The sequence below is a fragment of the Armigeres subalbatus genome, chromosome 1 (genome assembly GCF_024139115.2).
Source record: "Armigeres subalbatus isolate Guangzhou_Male chromosome 1, GZ_Asu_2, whole genome shotgun sequence".
Lineage (NCBI taxonomy): Eukaryota > Metazoa > Arthropoda > Insecta > Diptera > Culicidae > Armigeres > Armigeres subalbatus.
This window is the reverse complement of record NC_085139.1, coordinates 28,194,402-28,215,514: the sequence shown is the minus strand read 5'-3', so window position 1 is coordinate 28,215,514 and position 21,113 is coordinate 28,194,402. Positions and strand designations below refer to the sequence as shown.

Here is a 21,113-nt window from a genome sequence, read left to right as displayed (position 1 = left end):
AAAATCCTAATAATAAAGTAAAAAATCGACTCATTTCTTACTTCTCACATTACTTCACTCAATAAGGAAACAAATTTCAACTATTCGGTAAAATGGCGTTCGGCCAAATGACTCTTCCGGCAAAACGGCATTCGGCCAAGTGACCCTAAACCGAAGAAACCGTGAAGTTGCATTCAGGTCTATAAACATAAGATTTAATAGAAGCAACTGAAAGCTTTTCTATTTACAGACACGTTTCTAAACCCCAAAAATTCTAACCAAATAATTTTTTTTCTTAGTGGCCGACAATAACAATAAAGGGTACTTACTGAAGGTTCGATGTACTTCGTCTCCCGATAGAAGGGATCCGCAATTTGCCACGTGGTCATAATGGCGAGATCGATTGCCAGCAGCACACCCACAACGATGAACAACTGGTAGTCCTTGATGACCTTCTTGTTCAGCTTGAGATCGGTGAAGATCGAGTGGACCCGCCACGTTTTGGAGAACATAGCTCCGAACGCCAAACTGAAGCCGGCCATCAGAAGCCACGCTCGAGCCGTACAAATATACGGAAAAGCTGGTACGCTACTTAGGCCGCTATCCAGTCCGAGAAAGATCACGCTCAGATAGGTTAGGATGCAACCAATTATGATCAGGTTGTTGAGATGCGGGCTAGACATCTTGATGTATCTGCACGAATGGGAAAAAAAATAAATCAGCGGTGATGGAGATGTATTGCGATTGGAATTGATGTACCTCTGGTTCCGGTATCTGATATTCACGATCAGAAATGCTGTCGCCATAACAATCCCCACACAGGACGTGCTTGCCAACACTACGTAGATAGTTATGTTGACCTGACTATGCTCAATAATCCGTAGTGTTCGATCTTTTGGAGGAGATCGGCCAACCCACTTCATTGGGTGGCCAAGCGTTAAGTCCAACCGATTCGTCAGCGAGTTGTACTCCCCGATCTTAACCTCTTCGCTGTTTTGAAACTGTTTCAACAGAAAGCTGGCCTTACGCTCATTGTTGTAGAAGCGAACTGGACCCTATAGGAATATGGTTTTTAGTAAATTGAAACTGTACCAAAATATTGTCAACAACTTACCGTAACTCCCTCGAAACTGGTATTCTTCAGCGCTTCTAGAAATATGTTCTCCCAGTCTTTGACGCGATACTCGAAATTAGTCAAAGTTCGCTCCTTGCGTTGTGAAACATACTGAATGGCGCTTGCCACGGCCCAAATTCCATCATAGGTGTACCCATGAAAACGAGAGTATTCACTCCCTCGTCGACTGTTGTATTCCGTGAGATATTCATCCGCAGTCTAGCATTGAGAAAAACGAATTTAAATACTTTCCAATTGAAGACACTTTATCCTAGAAAAAACTCACAATTCCGGATATGGCAATCTCTCCGCTGGTCGACAGTGGCAATAAATCCACCAAAATCGTAGACTCCAACGCCATCCGCACGTTATCAACGTCGCAATCCGTATCGTTAACGTCCCACCACTCGTTGCCGTATGTCCCCATGATTAGCCATTGATACGACCGTCCGAACATTTCTAGCTTGAAAGCCTCGCAAAACACCTTCCTTGCCCAGTATTCATTGAAATTTCCCAAAATGATGCGCACATCCTTCTCACGTAGCTTTCTCAGCGACTCTTCGACGTCGTCCACAAAGCTCTGCGTTTCCACCACGTCCAGCCCCATTGCGTCCAAATCCGCCACCATATGATTATGCGGAAGCGAGTACCTCGGTTCGTTCTGATAAATCGTCCCAATCCGCGTCCAGTTGAACTCCTTCAACAGCGCCAATCGGGGAGCATTAAATGCATTTTCCGAGGGAACCACACGAAAAAAGTTCGGAAAGGCATCTTTCGTAAACATGGGATGAGTGTCCGCGTAAGACAGCTGCGTCAGATGCCAATGTTTGCTAGCTTTGGCAATCGGATCCGTCACGTGGGTGCAGGCTGCTCCGAATAGCATCAGCTTGTGCGGTCCCGAGTGCATCATGTCGAAGAACGACTTAACCCCAACGGCCGCATTGCACTCCGTGTCGTTCCACCACATGTGCAGCCGATAGTTCCGCAGAATGGTGGAATGCTCATTTACATGATCCAGTGCCAGTTTGACACTTGGCATGACGCCCCGTCCCGTTTCGCTGTTCTCGACGCCTTCCCCATAGGGGAAAAAGCCCGCTATGTAAACATCCAACCGGTGGCCAGCACCGGGCCTGGACCCGACAACCCAGTCGGGGATTAGACATATTGCCATGACCACCGTCTGCACGATAATGGTCATCGCGGTTGGAGTTCTGATGCTGCTGGTTTTGCCGACGCTTTTTGCTTTCATTTCTGAGCTCCGTTTTGATTCTGAAAGACATGAAGACGAAAAATAGATGGTACTGAGTTGAAATAGATATATGTAAGAACCGTTAGTATAGTGGGTTGTGCAACTAGTTGCAAAAAGATGATTTATAGTATTAACTCGTGCTGAAAAAATTTGAGTTTTGAAACAAGTTGCACGCGCTATTTTTTGCAATGACGAAAAATGGGCTTCAATATGATAAATATATAACAAAATTGTACAATAGAATTTACTCCACAAGATTATTCATGCCAATAAATTATGTTACGGCAGAGAACAATCTGATTCCATCTTATCGTGCCGAATTACATAGCTCGACAAGCTATGAAGCGATAGATGGACTTGCCTTTGGAAAATTTTGATGTCATATCCTGCAAGGTATTTAATTTATTACGAAATGCAGAGAACACACTATTTGAACACTCACCCAGGCTAATTCAGCAAAATGTAGTATACTGTCCTAAAGTTGGTTTTTCATATCAAGCTGCAGTTTTGATGTAACTTTTTGTTTGCCCAACATTCTGGAGCGACTCTAGCGACTCTGTCCACAAAATTTGCACTGGAACACACAGTTGGGCAACAAAATAACTTTTCTCAGTGGTTAATATGATATAAATTTGCTTCCATCTTAAAAAATGTAACGATTTTCGAAAATATGTTTTACTGGTCAATACGCCCCAGTGTAGGCAGGACGATATGCCCTTACCAACTGAACACAAGCGCACCGAGCCTGCAGCAGTTGCTTCCAAATTCTATGGAAAATATTGAAATGTTATTTACACATGCTTAAATGTACTTATGTTGGTTTTTTAATGTCAAGCACATAAGGATTTGTAACTTTTTTATTTTGGGATAGATAAAATACTAATGATGGGCTATGAAACGTGTTTGCACGGTGTGCCTGTGACGGTTATTAACGAAAAAAAAAAGTCCATCCATTCTGAACTCGCCTTTCGAAAGATATAATATCCAGGCGTCTGCTATGAAAATTTCAAAATATTTCATCGTTACAAATTTAATGATTTTTGCGTTCGATATTTCACTAATATGCAATCATATATACCGTGAATTTCCTCCTGATTACATCCAAATAAATTAGCATCATATATGCAATTTGCAACCTCAACCATCTATAACCTAAAACCTATTCTTTGAATAATAGAAAAAAAAAATAACAAAGGATGTTAGATATCTTCTTCTTCTTCTCCTTCTCATTGGCATTACATCCCCACACTGGGACAGAGCCGCCTCGCAGATTAGTGTTCATTAAGCACTTCCACAGTTATTAACTGCGAGGTTTCTAAGCCAGGTTACCATTTTTGCATTCGTATATCATGAGGCTAGCACGATGATACTTTTATGCCCAGGGAAGTCGAGACAATTTCCAATTCGAAAATTGCCTAGACCGGCATCGGGAATCGAACCCGGCCACCCTCAGCATGGTCTTGCTTTGTAGCCGCGCGTCTTACCGCACGGCTAAGGAGGGCCCCTATATAATATTGTTCTAATGTAAATGACAAAATAGACAATACAACCACAATACAGTATTCAAATTACAGAATTATTGCACTTCAATCTCCTGATCATACCAAAGTGTGAATATTGTCTATGACAGACAAGTAACTACACTCTGTATGATGATTCTGCTTTTATTAGATATATTACAATTTTGTCTTTCATGCGTACTGGGTAGTTAGTAAGACTAGTAACCATCATTTAAACAACAATGTTCATGATTTGTTGTCAGTTATACAACCATCATCCAGTTCGAATCAAGCAGTGGTACGAAAACGAGTTCCATTTGGAAAAATAATGGGAAAGGCTAGATCAGAGGTTCCTGAACTTTCGGATATGCGACCCACCTAGCAGAATCCCATATTGCTTGCGACCCACTAGGTACCAAATGCATTGATTTTATGAAATCAGATAAAAATGAGTTCGCGTTAGATTGGACAAATTATAATAAATTGCTTTATATCCCATCATTGTATTTGTCAAAAATTCGTCAATTTTTTGGATTGGATTTGGATGGAATTCGAATTGAATTTTGATTTGGATTGGATTTAAAATTTATTCAGATTGGATTGGATTTGGATTTGGACTTCGATTTGAATAGGATTGGATTTGGATTGGATGTGAATTAGATTTGGATTGGATTTGAATTAGAATTGGATTGGATTTTAAATAGATGTGGATTTGATTTAGTTTGGATTCGAATTGGATTAGGATTGGTTTTGGATTGGGTTCGGGGCTTACATTTGGATTGTATAGGACTTTTTTCTACTTTCCCAAATATTGTATAACAAAAAAGGCCGCTGACCTCGTCAGGTTTGTTGTTCTTTAATCATCCAATCATTAGTTAGATCCTAGTTCAATATATGGAATAGATTTGTGGAACAAAATAGTAACAAAATTATGAATTAAGATTTGTCTTTCGCGACCCACCACTGAACAGCCCACGACCTCCCAGGGGGTCGCGACCCACAGTTTGGGAACCTCTGGGCTAGATCACACGAGGAAAACCGCCTTTTCCGAGAACGGTAGACGGAAAGAGCATATATGCCCCACTTCGGAACGTCTCAACAATTTAACTTGTTGAGCTACGATGCATTTACTTCATAAATTAATGCATTTACTACATAAATTAACTGACACAGGGAATACTAGTATCCGACTTAGAACTAGAAGAGGGAAATCATCGCATTTCCATAAAGCCAGGTAATAAAATGAGAGATTTTAAAAGACTGAAACTATTTAGGAAATATTTCACTGTCATGAGACGAATTTAGTACAATTCCATTCAATTCCACCAAATCGTATTACTTTTACAAATACGTATTTCGACCTTAACTATACACACTTAGTTTTTATTTCTGCAGCTCGGCAAAAATCCGCACAGCCGTACGCCAACAAAATAAAAACGATTTTTGGCAAATCATTTGCTGATTTTCAGCACTTTTGACAGAAATCTCGGCAAAAACATGTTTGCTGGGGCACAGCTGTGCGAATCTCGGTAAAAGTGAACCATTTTGCTGAGATCCCGGTTAAAAAAATTAAGTGTGTAAGATCGTCTCGTACTTGACTCGACTCACGTCGAGACACTGAAGACGACCTTACAAGTCAACAGACTTGAGTCAAGTACGAGACACTGAAGACGACCTTACAGTTGAGGTCGAAAAACGTATATGTAAATGTAATACGATTTGGTGGAATTAAATGGAATTGTAGTGAACTCGTCTCATGACAGTGAAATATTTCTTAAATAGTTTCAGTTTTCTAAAATCTCTTATTTTCTTACCAGGCTTTATGGAAACGCGATGGTTTTTCTCTTCTAGTTCTAAGTCGGATACTAGTATTTCCTGTGTCAGTTAATTTATGTAGTAAATGCATTAATTTATGAAGTAAATGCATCTTAGTTCAACACGTCAGTTAAATTGATGAGACGTTCCGAATTGGGGCATTTATGCTTCTTCCGTCTACCGTTCCACAATAGGGAAATCCGATTTCAAAGGTGGAAAAAAATGATAACTTTCTTCACGAACAACTTACAGAAGAGATCAAGAGCTTATTCGAAAGGGAATTTTGCAAAGAATTCAGTGAGTGCTGTTTCATGGACGTGGAACGCTTCTGTATGTAGTTATTGAGCTCGTTTTGCCCTAATTCCCCATATATCGCGAGTTTCCAAACTATTTGTCATTTTATCTTTAAGACATTGTTCTAAAATTGTGTTTATCTCTTCACTGTGGATCCACAGAAGGGCACTAAATATATTTTGTTGGTAAAAGTTGGAAATTTAAGGGATTTTGGGGTCAAATAAGCATCAAAGTGCATTTTATGTGCAATTTTCATGTATTCTGTAAAAAATAGTAATATTTACAGATAAGTGTTCATATTATTGTCTCAAAGTGTTGAACAGATATTGACAAATGTTTGCCGAACAAAACTTAATGAAATAAATCGTTTCACAAATGTTTTATTTGGTTATTTATTGAGTAAATACCGATTTTCAAAAACTTTCGAATAGCACCGATGCCAAACATTTCCAAACCATACCCGATAGCACAACTAGACAAGAATAGTCATATGTTATGAGTCTTAATGTGATCATAGATAGGAGGTGATGGGAGATACCCTTTTATCTTACCTTTTTGCCCAAATTTCCCTATGAAATAATATAGCTCAATGATTCTGAGGAAGGAAATGATGTGGTAATGTTAATCTAATTGATATTTTCCAATGATGTAATCAAAATAACAAATAATCATGTAATTCATTATAAATATTGAATTATAGGGGATTTAGGGGTCATACAGCTCATTTAATGTAATTTTTTATTCAAAATAGGATAACATTTTTCACGGACGACGCACATACAAGATTAACGACTTATTCGAAAGGGAGTTTTTCAAGAAATTCAGTGAGAGATGTTTTATAGACGAGAGACATTTCGGTATGTAGTTATAAAGCTCGTTTTGCCCCAATGTACTATACATCACAGTTTATCATATTTTTCGTGCTTTTATCTTCCAAGTATTGTACTAAAGATGTGTTCTCCTCTTCATTATAGATCCATAGGAAAGCATTATACATCCTTTGTTGGTAAAAGTTGGAAATTTAAGGGATTTTGGCGTCAAATAAGTATTAAATTGCACTTTACGTGAATTTTACATGTATTGTGTAAAAATTAATAAAATATTATTATTCTCCCAAAACGTTCTACAGACATTGATAAATATTTGCGAAACAATTACTAATGAAGTAAATCATTTCTCAATGTTTTGTTTTGTGATTTATTGGGTAAAACCCGATTTTTTAAATGCTTCTGAAAAGTGCCGATGCCAATCATTTCCAAACCATACCCGTTTGCACAACTAGATAAGAGTAAATATATTAGTCGATGTGATAATAGATAGGAATAGATAGGAAATATTCTGTTCTCATGACGTTTCACCCAAATTCCCCTAATGAAATAATAAAGCTCAATGATTCTGGGTTAAGAAATGATGAAGTAACATTGATTCAATTATAATTTGTCAATGATACTATAAAAATAACAAATATTCGTAGATTGTATTGAAAAATAAATCTAAGGGTGCAGGGCCCAGAATCTTTTTTATTAAATACATAATTAATGAGTTTTTTCACTTAATTGTCCCAAAATGCCTTGAAAATCCATTTTTAATGTAATATATGGATATTTGATTTTTTTTATGATATCAATTTCTGTTAAAAAAAATGTATGACAATAATATCAACTATTATCTGTAAATATCTGAATAATCAATAGGCTGTAGATTTCGTCAAAATTGATCACATGTAGTGCTACATCAATGCTTACAAGTTTTTAAATCACCGTATAATAACCCTAAATGATCATTTGACGTAATGTAGTGCAAATGATTTCTTGGGTATTATTATTTTTTTACAGAATACATGAAAAATTCACATATATGCAGTTTGATGATTATTTAACCCCAAAATCCCTTGAATTTCCAACTTTTTCCAACAAAATATGTATAGTGCTATGTATGGATCTACAATGAAGAGGAAAACAGAATTTCAGTGAAATTTTTGAAAGATAAAAGTACCAAAACATGAAAAAAAAAATGTATGGGACATTGGGGCAAAACCAGCACAATAACTACATACAGAAGTGTCTCATGTCTATAAAACATCACTCACTGAATTTCTTGGAAAAATCGCTTTCGAATAAGCCTTTAACCTTATCTGTGAGTCGCTCGTGAGAAAAGTTATCCTATTTTGTATAAAAAAGTTACATTGAATGAGCTGTATGACCCCTAAATCCCCTATAATTCAATATTTTTAATGATTTAATTTTAATTTCCTTGCTCAGAATCATTGAGCTATATTATTTCATAGGGGAATTTGGGCAAAAAAGTAAGAAAAAAGAGTATCTCCCATCACCTCCTATCTATGATCACATCAAGACTCATAACATATGACTATTCTTGTCTAGTTGTGCTATCGGGTATGGTTTGGAAATGTTTGGCATCGATGCTATTCGAAAGTTTTTGAAAATCGGTTTTTACTCAATAAATAACCAAATAAAACATTTATGAAACGATTTATTTCATTAATTTTTGTTCGGCAAACATTTGTCAATATCTGTTCAACACTTTGAGAAAATAATATGAACACTTATCTGTAAATATTACTATTTTTTACAGAATACATGAAAATTTCACATAAAATGCACTTTGATGCTTATTTGACCCCAAATCCCTTAAATTTCCAACTTTTACCTAGAAAATATATTTAGTGCCTTTCTGTGGATCCACTATTATTCAAAGAATAGGTTTTAGGTTATAGTTGGTTGAGGTTGCAAATTGCATATTTGATGCTAATTTATTTGGATGTAATCAGGAGGAAATTCACGGTATATATGGTTGCATATTAGTGAAATATCGAACGCAAAAATCATTAAATTTGTAACTGCTATAACTTTCGATTTATTTCGAAATATTTTGAAATTTTCATAGCAGACGCATGGATGTTATATCTTTCGAAAGGCGAGTTCAGAATGGATGGACATTTTTTTCATTAATAATCGTCACAGGCACACCGTGAATCAAAAATGTCAGGCAGACTCAAGTACATACAATTAAATTTCTGTGCATTTTATCGTCTGTAATTGAAAAGGTCACTAGGAATTTATAGGAATATTTTTCAAAAAAATTTCCAATTCCTGTGTGATAATGGATAGACTGTAATTGCAACATTTTGCGGGGTTATGTAGCAAGCAATTCCAGAGTCAAACCGGGTTTAACTACTGACCAGAATGCTTACGATGTTCTCAAGAATTCCTTAAGAATCAACTTCTGACATTTTTTTTTCTTAAATATCGTTAATAATTCTTTTTTTTTTGTTCGGGATGAACCACTGCGTTCATTTCTTTAAACTTTTGTATTATACCCATGTCATACACCTTTACACAGAGCTCTAATCAGTCTGAGGGTTTAGCAGATCCACCCAATCCGTATCCGCTTCTTTCCTTATTTAGTGAACGCTCTGGAACTTGGAGATTCATGTCATCCACTTCGAAATCAGTCAAAGATTGAGTTACGTTTTTATAATTGACTCCATCCAAAAGTAGAAAAATATGGGTCATCTGAAAGCAAATTATATTCGTTCCATACTCATCCGACCATCACTCATAAGTATTAACAAGAATAGTGAGAACTAGAGCACAGTGTGGTAAATCTTACTCCGTAATGCATCACGAAAAAGTGTCTACCCAGCATTACAGGCTCTGTTAACTGCCTGGCGAATTGTTTCACCCCCAGGCCATTCATTCCCTCGGTACGGGTCGCCTGACACCTTGGGATTCGGGGTTAGGGACGTCATATTGTCAGCTTCAGTGTTGAACCGAGCCTGGAGATTTGGCCGGTGGAACCGTTACGCACTACTTCAGAGTATCCATATCCCAGCGTAACGGGAATAATTCTTTAGGAAACACATCCAGGATTTTTCAAAAAAAAAAAAAAAAAATAAGGATACTGCCAGAACTCTTTCAAAAAATATTTCAGGAATTTCTTCGGATACCATAGGGAATTCCATTCCCTCGGAAATTTCTCCAATAATTCCTGTGGAATTTTCAAAGCAACTCTTTTAAGAATATCGTCGTACATTCCTCCAAGAACTCTTTCGGAATTTCACCCATGGATTTCCCTAGAAAATCCTCCGAAAATAAGTATAGAAATATATCCAGAAATTCTTTTGGATATTCAAAGAAGGAATCTCAAGAAAATTTCAAAAATTTCTTCGGAAAATACTTAACGAAATTTTTTAGGATTTTTTTTTTTTGGAAATTCTTTTAGACATTCCTTTGAAAATTTCTTCAAAAATACCTAGGGAAAATTCTTCGGATATTCCTTTAGGAGTATATATAGAAATTGATTAGAAATACCGTCCAAAATTGCTTTAGAAGATATCCTTTAGGAATTTGTTCGGAAATTGATTTAGGAATCTTTTCGGGATATGTTTTACGAAATTCTTTTGAGGACTCCTCAAGAATTGAATTTCAGGAATAATCAAGAAAAATACGACAGGAATTTGTTCTGACACTTGTCTCAGGAAATTCCTTAGAAACTTCCTCCAGCCCAAGTAACATTCAAACAGCTCTTTGGCATTCGATGTTATTTATTGAGGTTTTATTACTGCATCAGTCATGCTCTTCAGTTTAGGAAAAGCATTTAACACGCATGTATTATGATCCAACTTCTAGCTGTTGTCAAAGCATTTTGAAGCAGGTTATAAATTCCAAATACTATATTATTTTAAATATGGATTTATTAGGGCACTCCATGCCTTGATTAAACCCATCACAGTAATAACATTAAAGCCATGTAATGTTTGCATTATTTGTCATGATAAAATACTTCTTAAAGTCGTTTTGTAACGATAAATGTTACTCTCGAAACAATTGGCTTCACATGAGATCAATTGACAATTGTGACACCTTCATAAAGAGTCTTATAAAATACGTAAAATACAAACACAGCGCTTCTGATTGAATGAAAAAAAAATGAAACAAAAATAGAGCAGTGAAAACATCATTTTTACAATAGATATAGCCTTAAAATATTCTCATGCTGCTTGCTTACTCACAGTTTGCATGCTTACATATTTTTAGCTGCATCAATCCTCTGGATTGCGAAATATGCTTTTCCGAAATCTGGAGTTGAAAAATTAGAAAGAGACTAATGGACAAAATAAGACGGTGCGTAGACCCGCCGGCAGTCACTTGAAACCGTACACTTTTTATTATTGGTGGCACGGAAATGTACATTTATAGTCTCCGACCGATTAAATGCCATAACAAGTGATAAATATAGAAGTAATTTATTTTCTACTTACGTGTTTTAAATGATCCATCGGAACTCTGAATGTGCAACTTCCATCCATGCCATTTGTTTAATTTTTTTTTGAGATTGAACTGTCAAATTCTTTCTTATTATGGCCATCATATATGTTGAAAAATTACCAACCGGCATTTGTAACAGTCAGTCGATCTAGTATATAAGCAATTCAGTACGTAGATCAGCTTAATAAATGTAATATCTGAACATAACGATTTTATAGTTGATTTCATCAAAGCAAAATAATTTAAACAAATGGATCTCAAAAAATTGTCTCGGATGCCATCGCCATATTTTTTTCACTACACATCAGTAGGGATTTTATATCGAAATATGTATTTATACTGCATTACAGCCATAGTTATATGCAATGTTATATAGAAGAATCAGCTACGAACAATAAAATAAATAAATAATAAAAATTTAGCAAAAAAGTGCAAACTTAACATAATGTTGTTTTCGAAAAATAATTGTAAAAACGGGGTTTACTGAGAGCGCATTAGTTATATGGGGGTTTCGTACCATATAACACTATAAATCTCATTCGGCACCAAAAATTGATGCACCATACACCAATTATGCTCTAATTATTTTTATCGATTAATAAGAATATTTCATCAGGAAATTGATTATGGCATTTTACGGTTTCATATACAATATTTTATATATTTGGTTCAGACTGAACGTATTTTATGAATCCATGTGATTGTTTGAATAAAGCTATTTCCAGATAATTCCGCTGGGATCGAGATTAAGTAGCTTAGAAATGGTTTTAAATGATGCTGATTTTCTTTTAAAGTAGTTTGCAAATGTATTTCGAAAGGTTTTTATTGCCGAGTTCGTCTTCATGTTTTGTCGATATTTCGGTCTTGAAGTCAGTCTTTTATTTACCCTTCAAAACCATTGCAAGAGTGGGCCAACTAGGCAGATACTACTCTTTAGGAGGTTTTGTTGTAAGCGGTGGAGTAGAAAATGTCTTGACTAGAGTTTTATTGTTGTAGGTTTAAAATACTCTTGTAGTAAATCATAAAACACAAAATGTTACTTGGGAGGTAATCCTTTGGAAATCCTTTTAGTGAAGCCACACGGATTTTTTTCCCGAAATTCCTGCAGTAGTTATTCCGGAAATTTTGTTGAAAGATTTTTTCAGGAAATTGATTAAAGAATGATATAGGAAATACTGAAGGAATTTTCGGAAGAGTTTCTAACGGAAATTTCAAAGAAATTTCCAGATTAAATTTCCGACAGAACTCGTATAGCAATTTCCAAATTATTTTTAGAAGAATTTCTGAACTGATTTCCGAAATTTTTTTGAAGGAATATCAAAAGGTTTGAAACTATTTAAATTGCCAAAAGAAAGGTATTCCTAAAAAAAATCCTGGATGATGTTCTAAAGAAATTTCGAAGTGGTTTCTTAAAGAATTACTGGAAGAAATTCTTTGAAAAATTCCTGAAGTAAATGCTGAAGAAATTTCTTTAAAAAAAGTTTCGAGGGAATTCCTAAACCAGTTTTTGCAGGAACTTCTAGAGCAATTTCCAAAAGAAAATTTTGATAGAAGTCTCCTAAGGGAATTTCGGAAGTTTTCTCTGATACAATTTCCGTATGTATTGGTATTTCCAAAAGAATTTCTCTCTTAGGAGAAAATCTCCTAAGTAATTTCCCGATACTTTTCAGAAAGAATCCCTGCAGGAAACTCGGAAGGAATTATTAATGGAATGTACAGAGAAATACAAGAATTTCGGAAATTCCATCAGGAGTTTTTTTTTGGAAATTCCTTAAGAAATTCGTTCAGGAATTCCTTAAAGGAATTCCGGCGGAATTACGGGAGCCGAAGGATTTGAACACCTGGAAGAATTTCTGAATATTTGCTAAATGAATTCCTGAGAAGTTTCTAAAAAAATTTTTCGAAACAACTCTTAAAGGAGTTTCTGGAGGTATTTATAGATTCATTTGCGGAGGATTTTTGAAGAAATTCCATGAGGAATAAATCACTGGAGGAATTTCCGATATATTACTTAGCGAAATTTACGATGGAATTCCTGGAGGATCGTTTGAAGGTATGCCTGAAAGAACTTCTGGATGACTAAACGAATTCCAGAGGCTATTTTTTACGAAAAAAAATGTGAGGAGGACTTTGGGTTCTTTCGCTACGCTTTTACGTGACGCTAAATTTGACGTTTTTAGACACCCACCCTCCCCACGTAACACTTTTTGTAGGGAAGGTTTTTTGTGTATGGATCGTAACACTTGGCATGAATCCCTTCTCCCCATACAGCGATACGTAATTAAATATCACCTGGATGAATACTGGAGAAATTTCCGAAACAACTTCTGAAGTAATTTCCTAAGGAAATCTTGAGAATATTCGAAGAAGTATGTTTATGGATCGACTGCAATCCCGATATTTTTGGGTTTTTCTTTTTGTCATGAAGTCCTAATTTCAGATTCAATACAGTGTTTTATCTTACTACTGTCCAGATTTTCAAAGTAATTCCCGAATAAGTTCTTAGAAGAATTCCCAAAGGGATTCCTTCAGATATTCCTGAAGGAATTCTTGCAGGAGTTTCTGAAGTAGTTTCCGAATAAATTCCTGTACAAATCTAAAAAATATATAAGGTACCCCGGGCCAAGTGAAAATACGGGGTAAGTGGGTACTATGGCTGCCGATAAACAGGTGAACGTTTTTAATGGTAACAATATTCTAGGAAGATGAAGCAGAATTATCAACGATGTCGCCTGACACAAAAAAAATGGAATCAAAACCATTTGCGGCACCATACTAATGGTATTGTTTAATCATGACTTTAAACTACTGGCAAAATCTATTACTTTTATTTTTATTCAATGGATTTTCAAGAAAATAGTCGTTTCTAAATTCATCATTGATGTGGAAAGTGAATATTTTGAGCAATTAAATAATTGTGTGACATCAAAAACGATTTAAAAGTTTTTATTAAAGCTAAAATCTGCAATTTTCATTTTCCCTTGATTTTTAACATACATGGGGCAAGTGGGACATATTTGAACAAAATTTTCGATAGAGCCATTTTACCTGGTTTTAGATTGTTGTCTAGTGAAAAATAACTTCAACACTCATATATCATATGGATCTGAATCAAATGCAGTTGATATCGTTGGTTTAGTTGTTAAGAAGTAGTGTACAGTTGATTTACCAAATGTGAATTTTACTTTCTGAAAATTATCTCCCTAATGAAAAGAGCAATGGTTATAACTATGCAAAATTTTCCGTTTACAGGGCAAACAATCTATTTATTCTACAATAGATCAACAGGTTTTGTCTGATGCTGGGTCATTAGGCCGAAAGTCATTAGGCCGAAGGCCATTAGGCCGAATGGTCATTAGGCCGAATGGCCATTAGGCCGAATGAGAACTGGGGAGTGAGAAGTTAGTAGTGCGCAATGAGGAAGAAGTAGAAAGGAAGAAGGAAAAAGGAGGAAGAAGTAAAAAGTAAGAAGGAAGAAGGAGAAAGGAAGAATGAAGTTGAAGAAGGAAGAAGGAAGTAGGAAGAAATAAGAAGAAAGAAGGAGGGAGGAAGAGGGAAGAAGGAAGAAGGAAGAAGGAAGAAGTAAGAAGGAAGAAGGAAGAAGGAACAAGGAAGAAGGAAGAAGGAAGAAGGAAGAAGGAAGAAGGAATAAGTAAGAAGGAAGAAGGAAGAAGGAAGAAGGAAGAGGGAAGAGTGAAGAAGGAAGAAGGAAGGAGGAAGGAGGAAGAAGTTAAAAGAAAGAAGGAAGAAGGAAAAAGAAGGAAGAAATAAAAAGAAGGAAGAAGTAAAAAGAAGGAAGAAGTAAAAAAGAAGGAAGAAGTAAAAAGAAGGAAGAAGTAAAAAGTAAGAAGGAGGAAGGAAGAAGGAAGAAGGAAGAAGGAAGAAGGAAGAAGGAAGAAGGAAGAAGGAAGAAGGAAGAAGGAAGAAGGAAGAAGGAAGAAGGAACAAGGAATAAGTAAGAAGAAAGAAGGAAGAAGGCAGAAGGAAGAAGGAAGAAGGAAGAAGGAAGAAGGAAGAAGGAAGAAGGAAGAGTGAAGAAGGAAGAAGGAAGAAGGAAGGAGGAAGGAGGAAGGAGGAAGAAGTTAAAAGAAAGAAGGAAGAAGTAAAAAGAAGGAAGAAGTAAAAAGAAGGAAGAAGTAAAAAGAAGGAAGAAGTAAAAAGAAGGAAGAAGTAAAAAGAAGGAAGAAGTAAAAAGTAAGAAGGAGGAAGGAATAAGGAAGAAGTAAAAAATAAGAAGGAGGAAGGAATAAGGAAGAAGGAAGAAGGAAAAAGGAAAAAAGAAAAAGGAAAAAGGAAGAAGTAAGAAGATAGAAGGAAGAAGGAAGAAGGAAGCAGGAAGAAAGAGGAAGGAAGAAAAAAGAAGGAAGAAGGAAGAAGGAAGTAGGAAGAAGGAAGAAGGAAGAAGAAAGAAGCAAGAAGGAAGGAAGAAGGAAGAAGGAAAATGGAAGAAGAAGAAGTAAGAAGGAAGAAGGAACAAGGAAGAAGGAAGAAAGAAGAAGGAAGAATGAAGAAGGAAGAAGGCATTAGAAATAAGAAAGAAGGAAGAAGAAATAAGAAAGAAGGAAGAAGTAAAAAGGCAGGAGGAGGAAGGAAGAAGGAAGAAAACAGAAGAAAGAAGGAAGAAAACGGAAGAAAGAAGGAAGAAGGAAGAAAACGGAAGTAAGAAGAAATAATAAAGAAGAAGAAATAATAAAGAAGGAAGAGGGAAGAAGAAAGAAGATACAAGAAAGAAGGAAGAAGGAAAAAATAAGAAGGAAAAAGGAAAAAGGAAGAAGGAAGAACGAATGAGGAAGTAGGAAGAGGGAAGAATGAAGAAGGAAGAAAGAAGTAGGAATAAAGAAGAAGGAAGAAGGGGTAAGGTGAAGAAAGAACTTCTCATTTTGCACTGCTTCTTTTTGCTAATTCGGCCTAATGGCCATTCGGCCTAATGACCGTTCGGCCTAATGACTTTCGGCCAAATGGCCTTCGACCTAATGGCTTTCGGCCTAATGGCCTGACACCATTTTATCTTGTGTTTTGTTATTTTTAAACTTCGCATAAGATTAACCGATCTTCAGATAAATAAAGTGCTTAAGACATAAATTGGCCATTTCGTTCTATTACAAATTTACAACACAGCCTGAATAAAAACGTTCCTTTTGAAGTTTAAATTTATGTAATAATTTGTGTTAAACAGAGAAACATTCATTCGAAAAGTGAACAAAGATTTGCTTATCTCCTCCATCTTACACATTTGGTAAAAAAAGTAAGCTAATGTAAAGCCAGACAACAGACAATTAAACAGTAAATCGGCTGTTGTCTTGTTTTTATATCTGCTAACATTTTAATCCCTCTCTTTTGTCCAAAACAAAAGTCGGACAATCAATAAGCCCCTATCCATGATCTGAAATACTACGACTCGGAAATTACATGAACATTATATCTACATTCTTCAAATTAGTTTCGTTCGACAGTGTAGAGCAGAATAGGTCCCACTTGCCCCGTTTGAATGGGTAAGTGGGTCCCGTAGGTAAATTACTACCAATCACTACCAATATTCACTACCAATATTTTTTCAACTGAACACAACACGTCTTACAACACGTCTACACTTCATCAACGGAAGCATATAATGATGTATCCGTGGTTAATGTCCTGAAATACTCTGTTTTCTAAGTATGCGTTAGCGATTTTGCTGTACTAGCGTTTTTAGGTCCCACTTGTCCCGTGGTACCTTAATAAATTTCCACTCTGGATGGCTTAATATCCAGAACATAGGCAATTAACTTTGAATGTACTGAGACTTTTAGGATTTGCTCTGCAATCGTTAGGTGAATTAGTCCGGGTAAATTTTGAACGTGCGCGTTCGCATTACGCTGAAAGGCGTGTTGGCAAGCGTTATGACCGTTATTACCGACTTATTTTAGGGTTTTGGTCAGCTTTGTTCGAACTAGCAGAGCTGTATTTGTGGGCTCAAGTTTTGTTTCAGTTGACAGTGGAGGTCCAATTCTTCTCTAGCCCTGAATCCGTCGTATAGGGTATCCACAGACCAGACGTATCGAAAGATTTGGTTAGTATCGTTTTGTTTCGTTTCGTGGAGTTTAAGTCCGTGGTAAGTATCTTGTTACAAGGCTCCGTTTCAATTTTCGACTGATGCAAATGAGGTCAGTTTGATTTTCTAAAAAGCCGTCACGGGAGACCAACGTGATCTTGGGATCCGGTCGATGAGAGAAGAGCGATTTCCCGCTCACTATGTCACCACAGGATTCTGCGAACAGCTCATTTCTCCGACACCTTGTCTTGTAGATCGGCAGCATCGGTTGGCGCATAACAACTGATTATAGTAAGGTTTCGGACCCGTGTTCTAAATCTGGCAACGATTGGATAATTTTCACTAATAGGTTCCCAGTTCATAAGCACAGAATGTGCCTTAGCGCTTAGTACCTCGTAAACCAGAGTGTAGCAGTATATATCCCGACGGCATTGACTAGTTGCCGCAATTTACCCTGCTGGGCTAAGGTTAAAACGTTCCATATTCCTTTTCGTGCTCATTGTTTTGCGCTTAGAGTTGTTGCCGTAAAATCAGTTAAATCGACGTTTCGGAAATAGTAGGTTTTGGCCCAAGGTTCCGTATCCACCGAGATGGGGCTTCCATCTTATATATAGCTTCCGGAGAATATCATTTCTCACTGAATGCCAGAACAAACTCTGTTGGAGCCGCACCTCCTTGGTGAATAGTCGCCCGGATGAATTTCCGGGGGAATTCCAGGAAGAGCTTTCGAAAAAATACTGAATTTTTACTGCATGAAATAAGTTCACGCCGACTCATGCCGATCACCAACGGGCATGCCGACGCCGCTGGATGAAAAAATCTATCACGCCGCCGCCAATGAAATTTCAATCGGCGCAAAGGTCTACTAATAAGTGATAGTCTGAAAAGCATGAAACAACTACAATTTATTTTTGATGACCCACCTGTTCTTTGGAGGTCAATTGAGTAAATTATAAACATGGAACTCAATCAAAGAGAAAGATTAACTTAGCAAAAATATATTCAAGCCATTCAAGCCATATTCAAGCAAGGAAGAGTAACCCGAGAAAAGTAATTAAAATTAGTTTCTGAATAACTTATTCCTGCTTCGAGGAAGTGGCGATCGAGGTAGATTGTTCGGAAACATTTCGGTAATGTTCTGCCAGGAATTATTTAAGGAAGCAACATTGTGTGCAGAGTCTAATTTTCTAAATTAAATTTTCAACGAATCACTTTTAAACTCACCCGTCCCGATGTCCCCGCACAGCACCTGGGGGCTCAACTGGCAAGAGTGGCACGTACGTGATTGCGCAAGTGTATGTATTTGACCTAACTTCTGCTTCTTGATTTAATTATGCGATAGCAGCAGCTCTCCCTCGGGCGGTGGGCTGTCCTGGCCGTGTTGACTGACAGTCGGTTCTCGTGCGGCGTGCGGGTGTAACAGAGGGCGTCGAATGTATTACGGTTTGTTGGGTTAGTCCTGGCTTAATGGTCTATATAAAGTGTGTGTGAGTTTGTTTGTGTATGCTCGGTTTGGATTCTGTTGCGTTTTTTCCTCCGGTGCTCGTTCTCTCATTTGCACTCATCGTTGCTCATCAGCCGTAACCAGCGTGGATGGTCTTCTGGTGATAATGATAATGGCCATGATAGTCCCGCAGCAGGTGCCCGGGTTCAGGGGCGAATTATGTACGTTCTGGCTAGGCACTAAAGCTCTCGTAAGGCCAATTCCGGCCACGAGCTCGTTGGCTTCGTCGTAGATGTAATGTGGCAGAATTTGCATTCATTACAGCTTGTTTTTTCCGGTTCTTAGGGAGGGTGATGGTAAATTCTGCAGATATAGAAAGAAACGAGAAAATAATCGTTAGTACCTTCACGACAATTACCATATTTCAGGTGTATGTAATTCGTAGTATTGGCCATAAATGCGTGACGCTGCGAATTCCAACAACCCAATAACCAAAAAAATTATAGCATCATTCTCCAGAGCTATTCGGTCACTTTTATTTATGGTTTTACACTTATCGAGCTCTAATCTTTCTACCGTAGCTTGAAAAATGTCACGAACGTCAAATACCTATTGTTCTGTAAAATTGTTACGAAGAGTGTTATAAATCTGTTTTTTCTGCATTCGAACAAAGCCAAATGTTGTGGCAATTTTTTAGTCACAAATGGTGTTTCAAACAAATCACAATATTCTTACTGGCATCCCCCACTGAGACATTGCCACCTCGCAACTTAGTATTCATTCAGCACATCCACAGTTAATAACTGCAAAGTTTCTAAGGTTGGGAAAACCACCGGTCTAGCGTTCCCGCGATTTCCCTCCAATACCTTTTCCGAACTAAATCTATCAAATGTTGTGCATATGCATAGATCGAGTTTCATACATCGTAGGGGAAACCGCCAAATGTTGAACGACTAAAATTCTTGCCTATTGTTGAACGCCCATAAGAAATGCACGTGCGTTCAACAATAGGCGAAGAAATTAGCCGTTCAACATTTGGCGAATTACCCTAATTAGTTTCCACTCCGGGTGGTTTAATACGCTAGGAGAAATGTCAAAAAAGAAATCGAGATATGGAATGCAATTCTTTAAATGTTTTTAAAAATTTCAAAATGTTATGTAGGGGAACTGTTCCGTTTTCCATCTCACTGAACATATATTCATCTCATTGTAAAACAGTACCAATCTTGGCTCACTGCTGAAAAAATATAGAAAATCTATATACATAAAAATGAATTTCTGTCTGTCTGACCCTTATGGACTCGGGAACTACTGAACCGATCGGCGTGAAAATTTGTATGCAGAGGTTTTTGGGGCCGGGGAAGGTTCTTAAGATGGTTTGAGACCCCTCCCACCTTTGGAAAGGGGGGCTCCTATATAACACACTAATTTCTTCATAACTTGAAAACTAATCAGAGAATAAATCAATTTTAGGCGAAACGAAGTTCGTCGGGTCTGCTAGTAAAATATAAAAAAATAACCCAAATTCTTTTCCATTGCTTTGTTTTTGATGAGATGAACATAGGAGCTATGGGATGACGTGCCGAACCGTTCCCCTATTTGAAAATAATTTTAAGCCCCGGGTTAGACTTTTGATAATCGTCATTATACATATATTTATTTGATAGTTCATGATAATAAATGTTTTTCTCGAATTCATCCCGGAAAAGGTACTATTTTTGATGTTTATTGAATTTCTAATCTCGTGCAAAAAACCATTCTAAAAAAAATCAGCTTTTAACTTTTTAAATTATTTTGACTTCCGTTCGCTATACCTTGCCGTGAACTTTGAATGAACTGAGCTTTCTAAGTCAAGTTACCATTTTTGGATTCATGAGGCTAACACGATGATACATGCCCAATGAAGTTCAAAAAATGTCCATACCAAAAATTTCCTAGACCGAATCGAGAATTTTACCAGCCCTTTTCATTATCTTGCTTTGTAGACACGCATCTTACGGCACAGCTGAGGAAGGCCCCCTAGATTCCAATTTTCCATCGAGCTCACCATTTTCCGGCAACGCTGCCTCGAGATGCTATGAGTATGCAGTAACAACATCAGGTTGTTTCAGTCACTCTAGGTCGTACCGCGGCGGCCGTCGGTACCGAACAATTTTGGTGACGGATACTTTTGGGCGCAGTCTAACCATCAACAGATAGTGGTCAGAGTCGATGTTAGTGCCCGATGATGTCGGAGAAGTGCTGTCCACCAATACGAACGTTGTCAATTTGTGATTTTGTCTGCAGGGGAAAGCTGTGTTGGAAGTATGTGCTGCGAATGGTCAATGGCCATATTCTTGGAGGTGGCGAAATCAATTAGGGAAGATCCATTAATTACGTAACGCAAAAATTGCCCTT

General features: G+C 37.1%; 1 protein-coding gene across 1 annotated transcript in view; it reads right to left on the bottom strand.

The window, feature by feature from the left end:
- LOC134223149 (gamma-aminobutyric acid type B receptor subunit 2) overlaps positions 1 to 21,113 on the bottom strand; it is a 128,278-nt gene that overhangs the window by 9,370 nt on the left and 97,795 nt on the right. Inside the window, exons 3-7 of the mRNA XM_062702290.1 lie at positions 18,497 to 19,079; positions 1,380 to 2,362; positions 1,094 to 1,312; positions 739 to 1,034; positions 309 to 672 (exon numbers count right to left, since the gene is read on the bottom strand). Of these exons, the coding sequence (XP_062558274.1) occupies positions 309 to 672; positions 739 to 1,034; positions 1,094 to 1,312; positions 1,380 to 2,342 (1,842 nt within the window). The 5' untranslated portion in view covers positions 2,343 to 2,362; positions 18,497 to 19,079. The remainder of the gene's footprint in view (positions 1 to 308; positions 673 to 738; positions 1,035 to 1,093; positions 1,313 to 1,379; positions 2,363 to 18,496; positions 19,080 to 21,113) is intronic.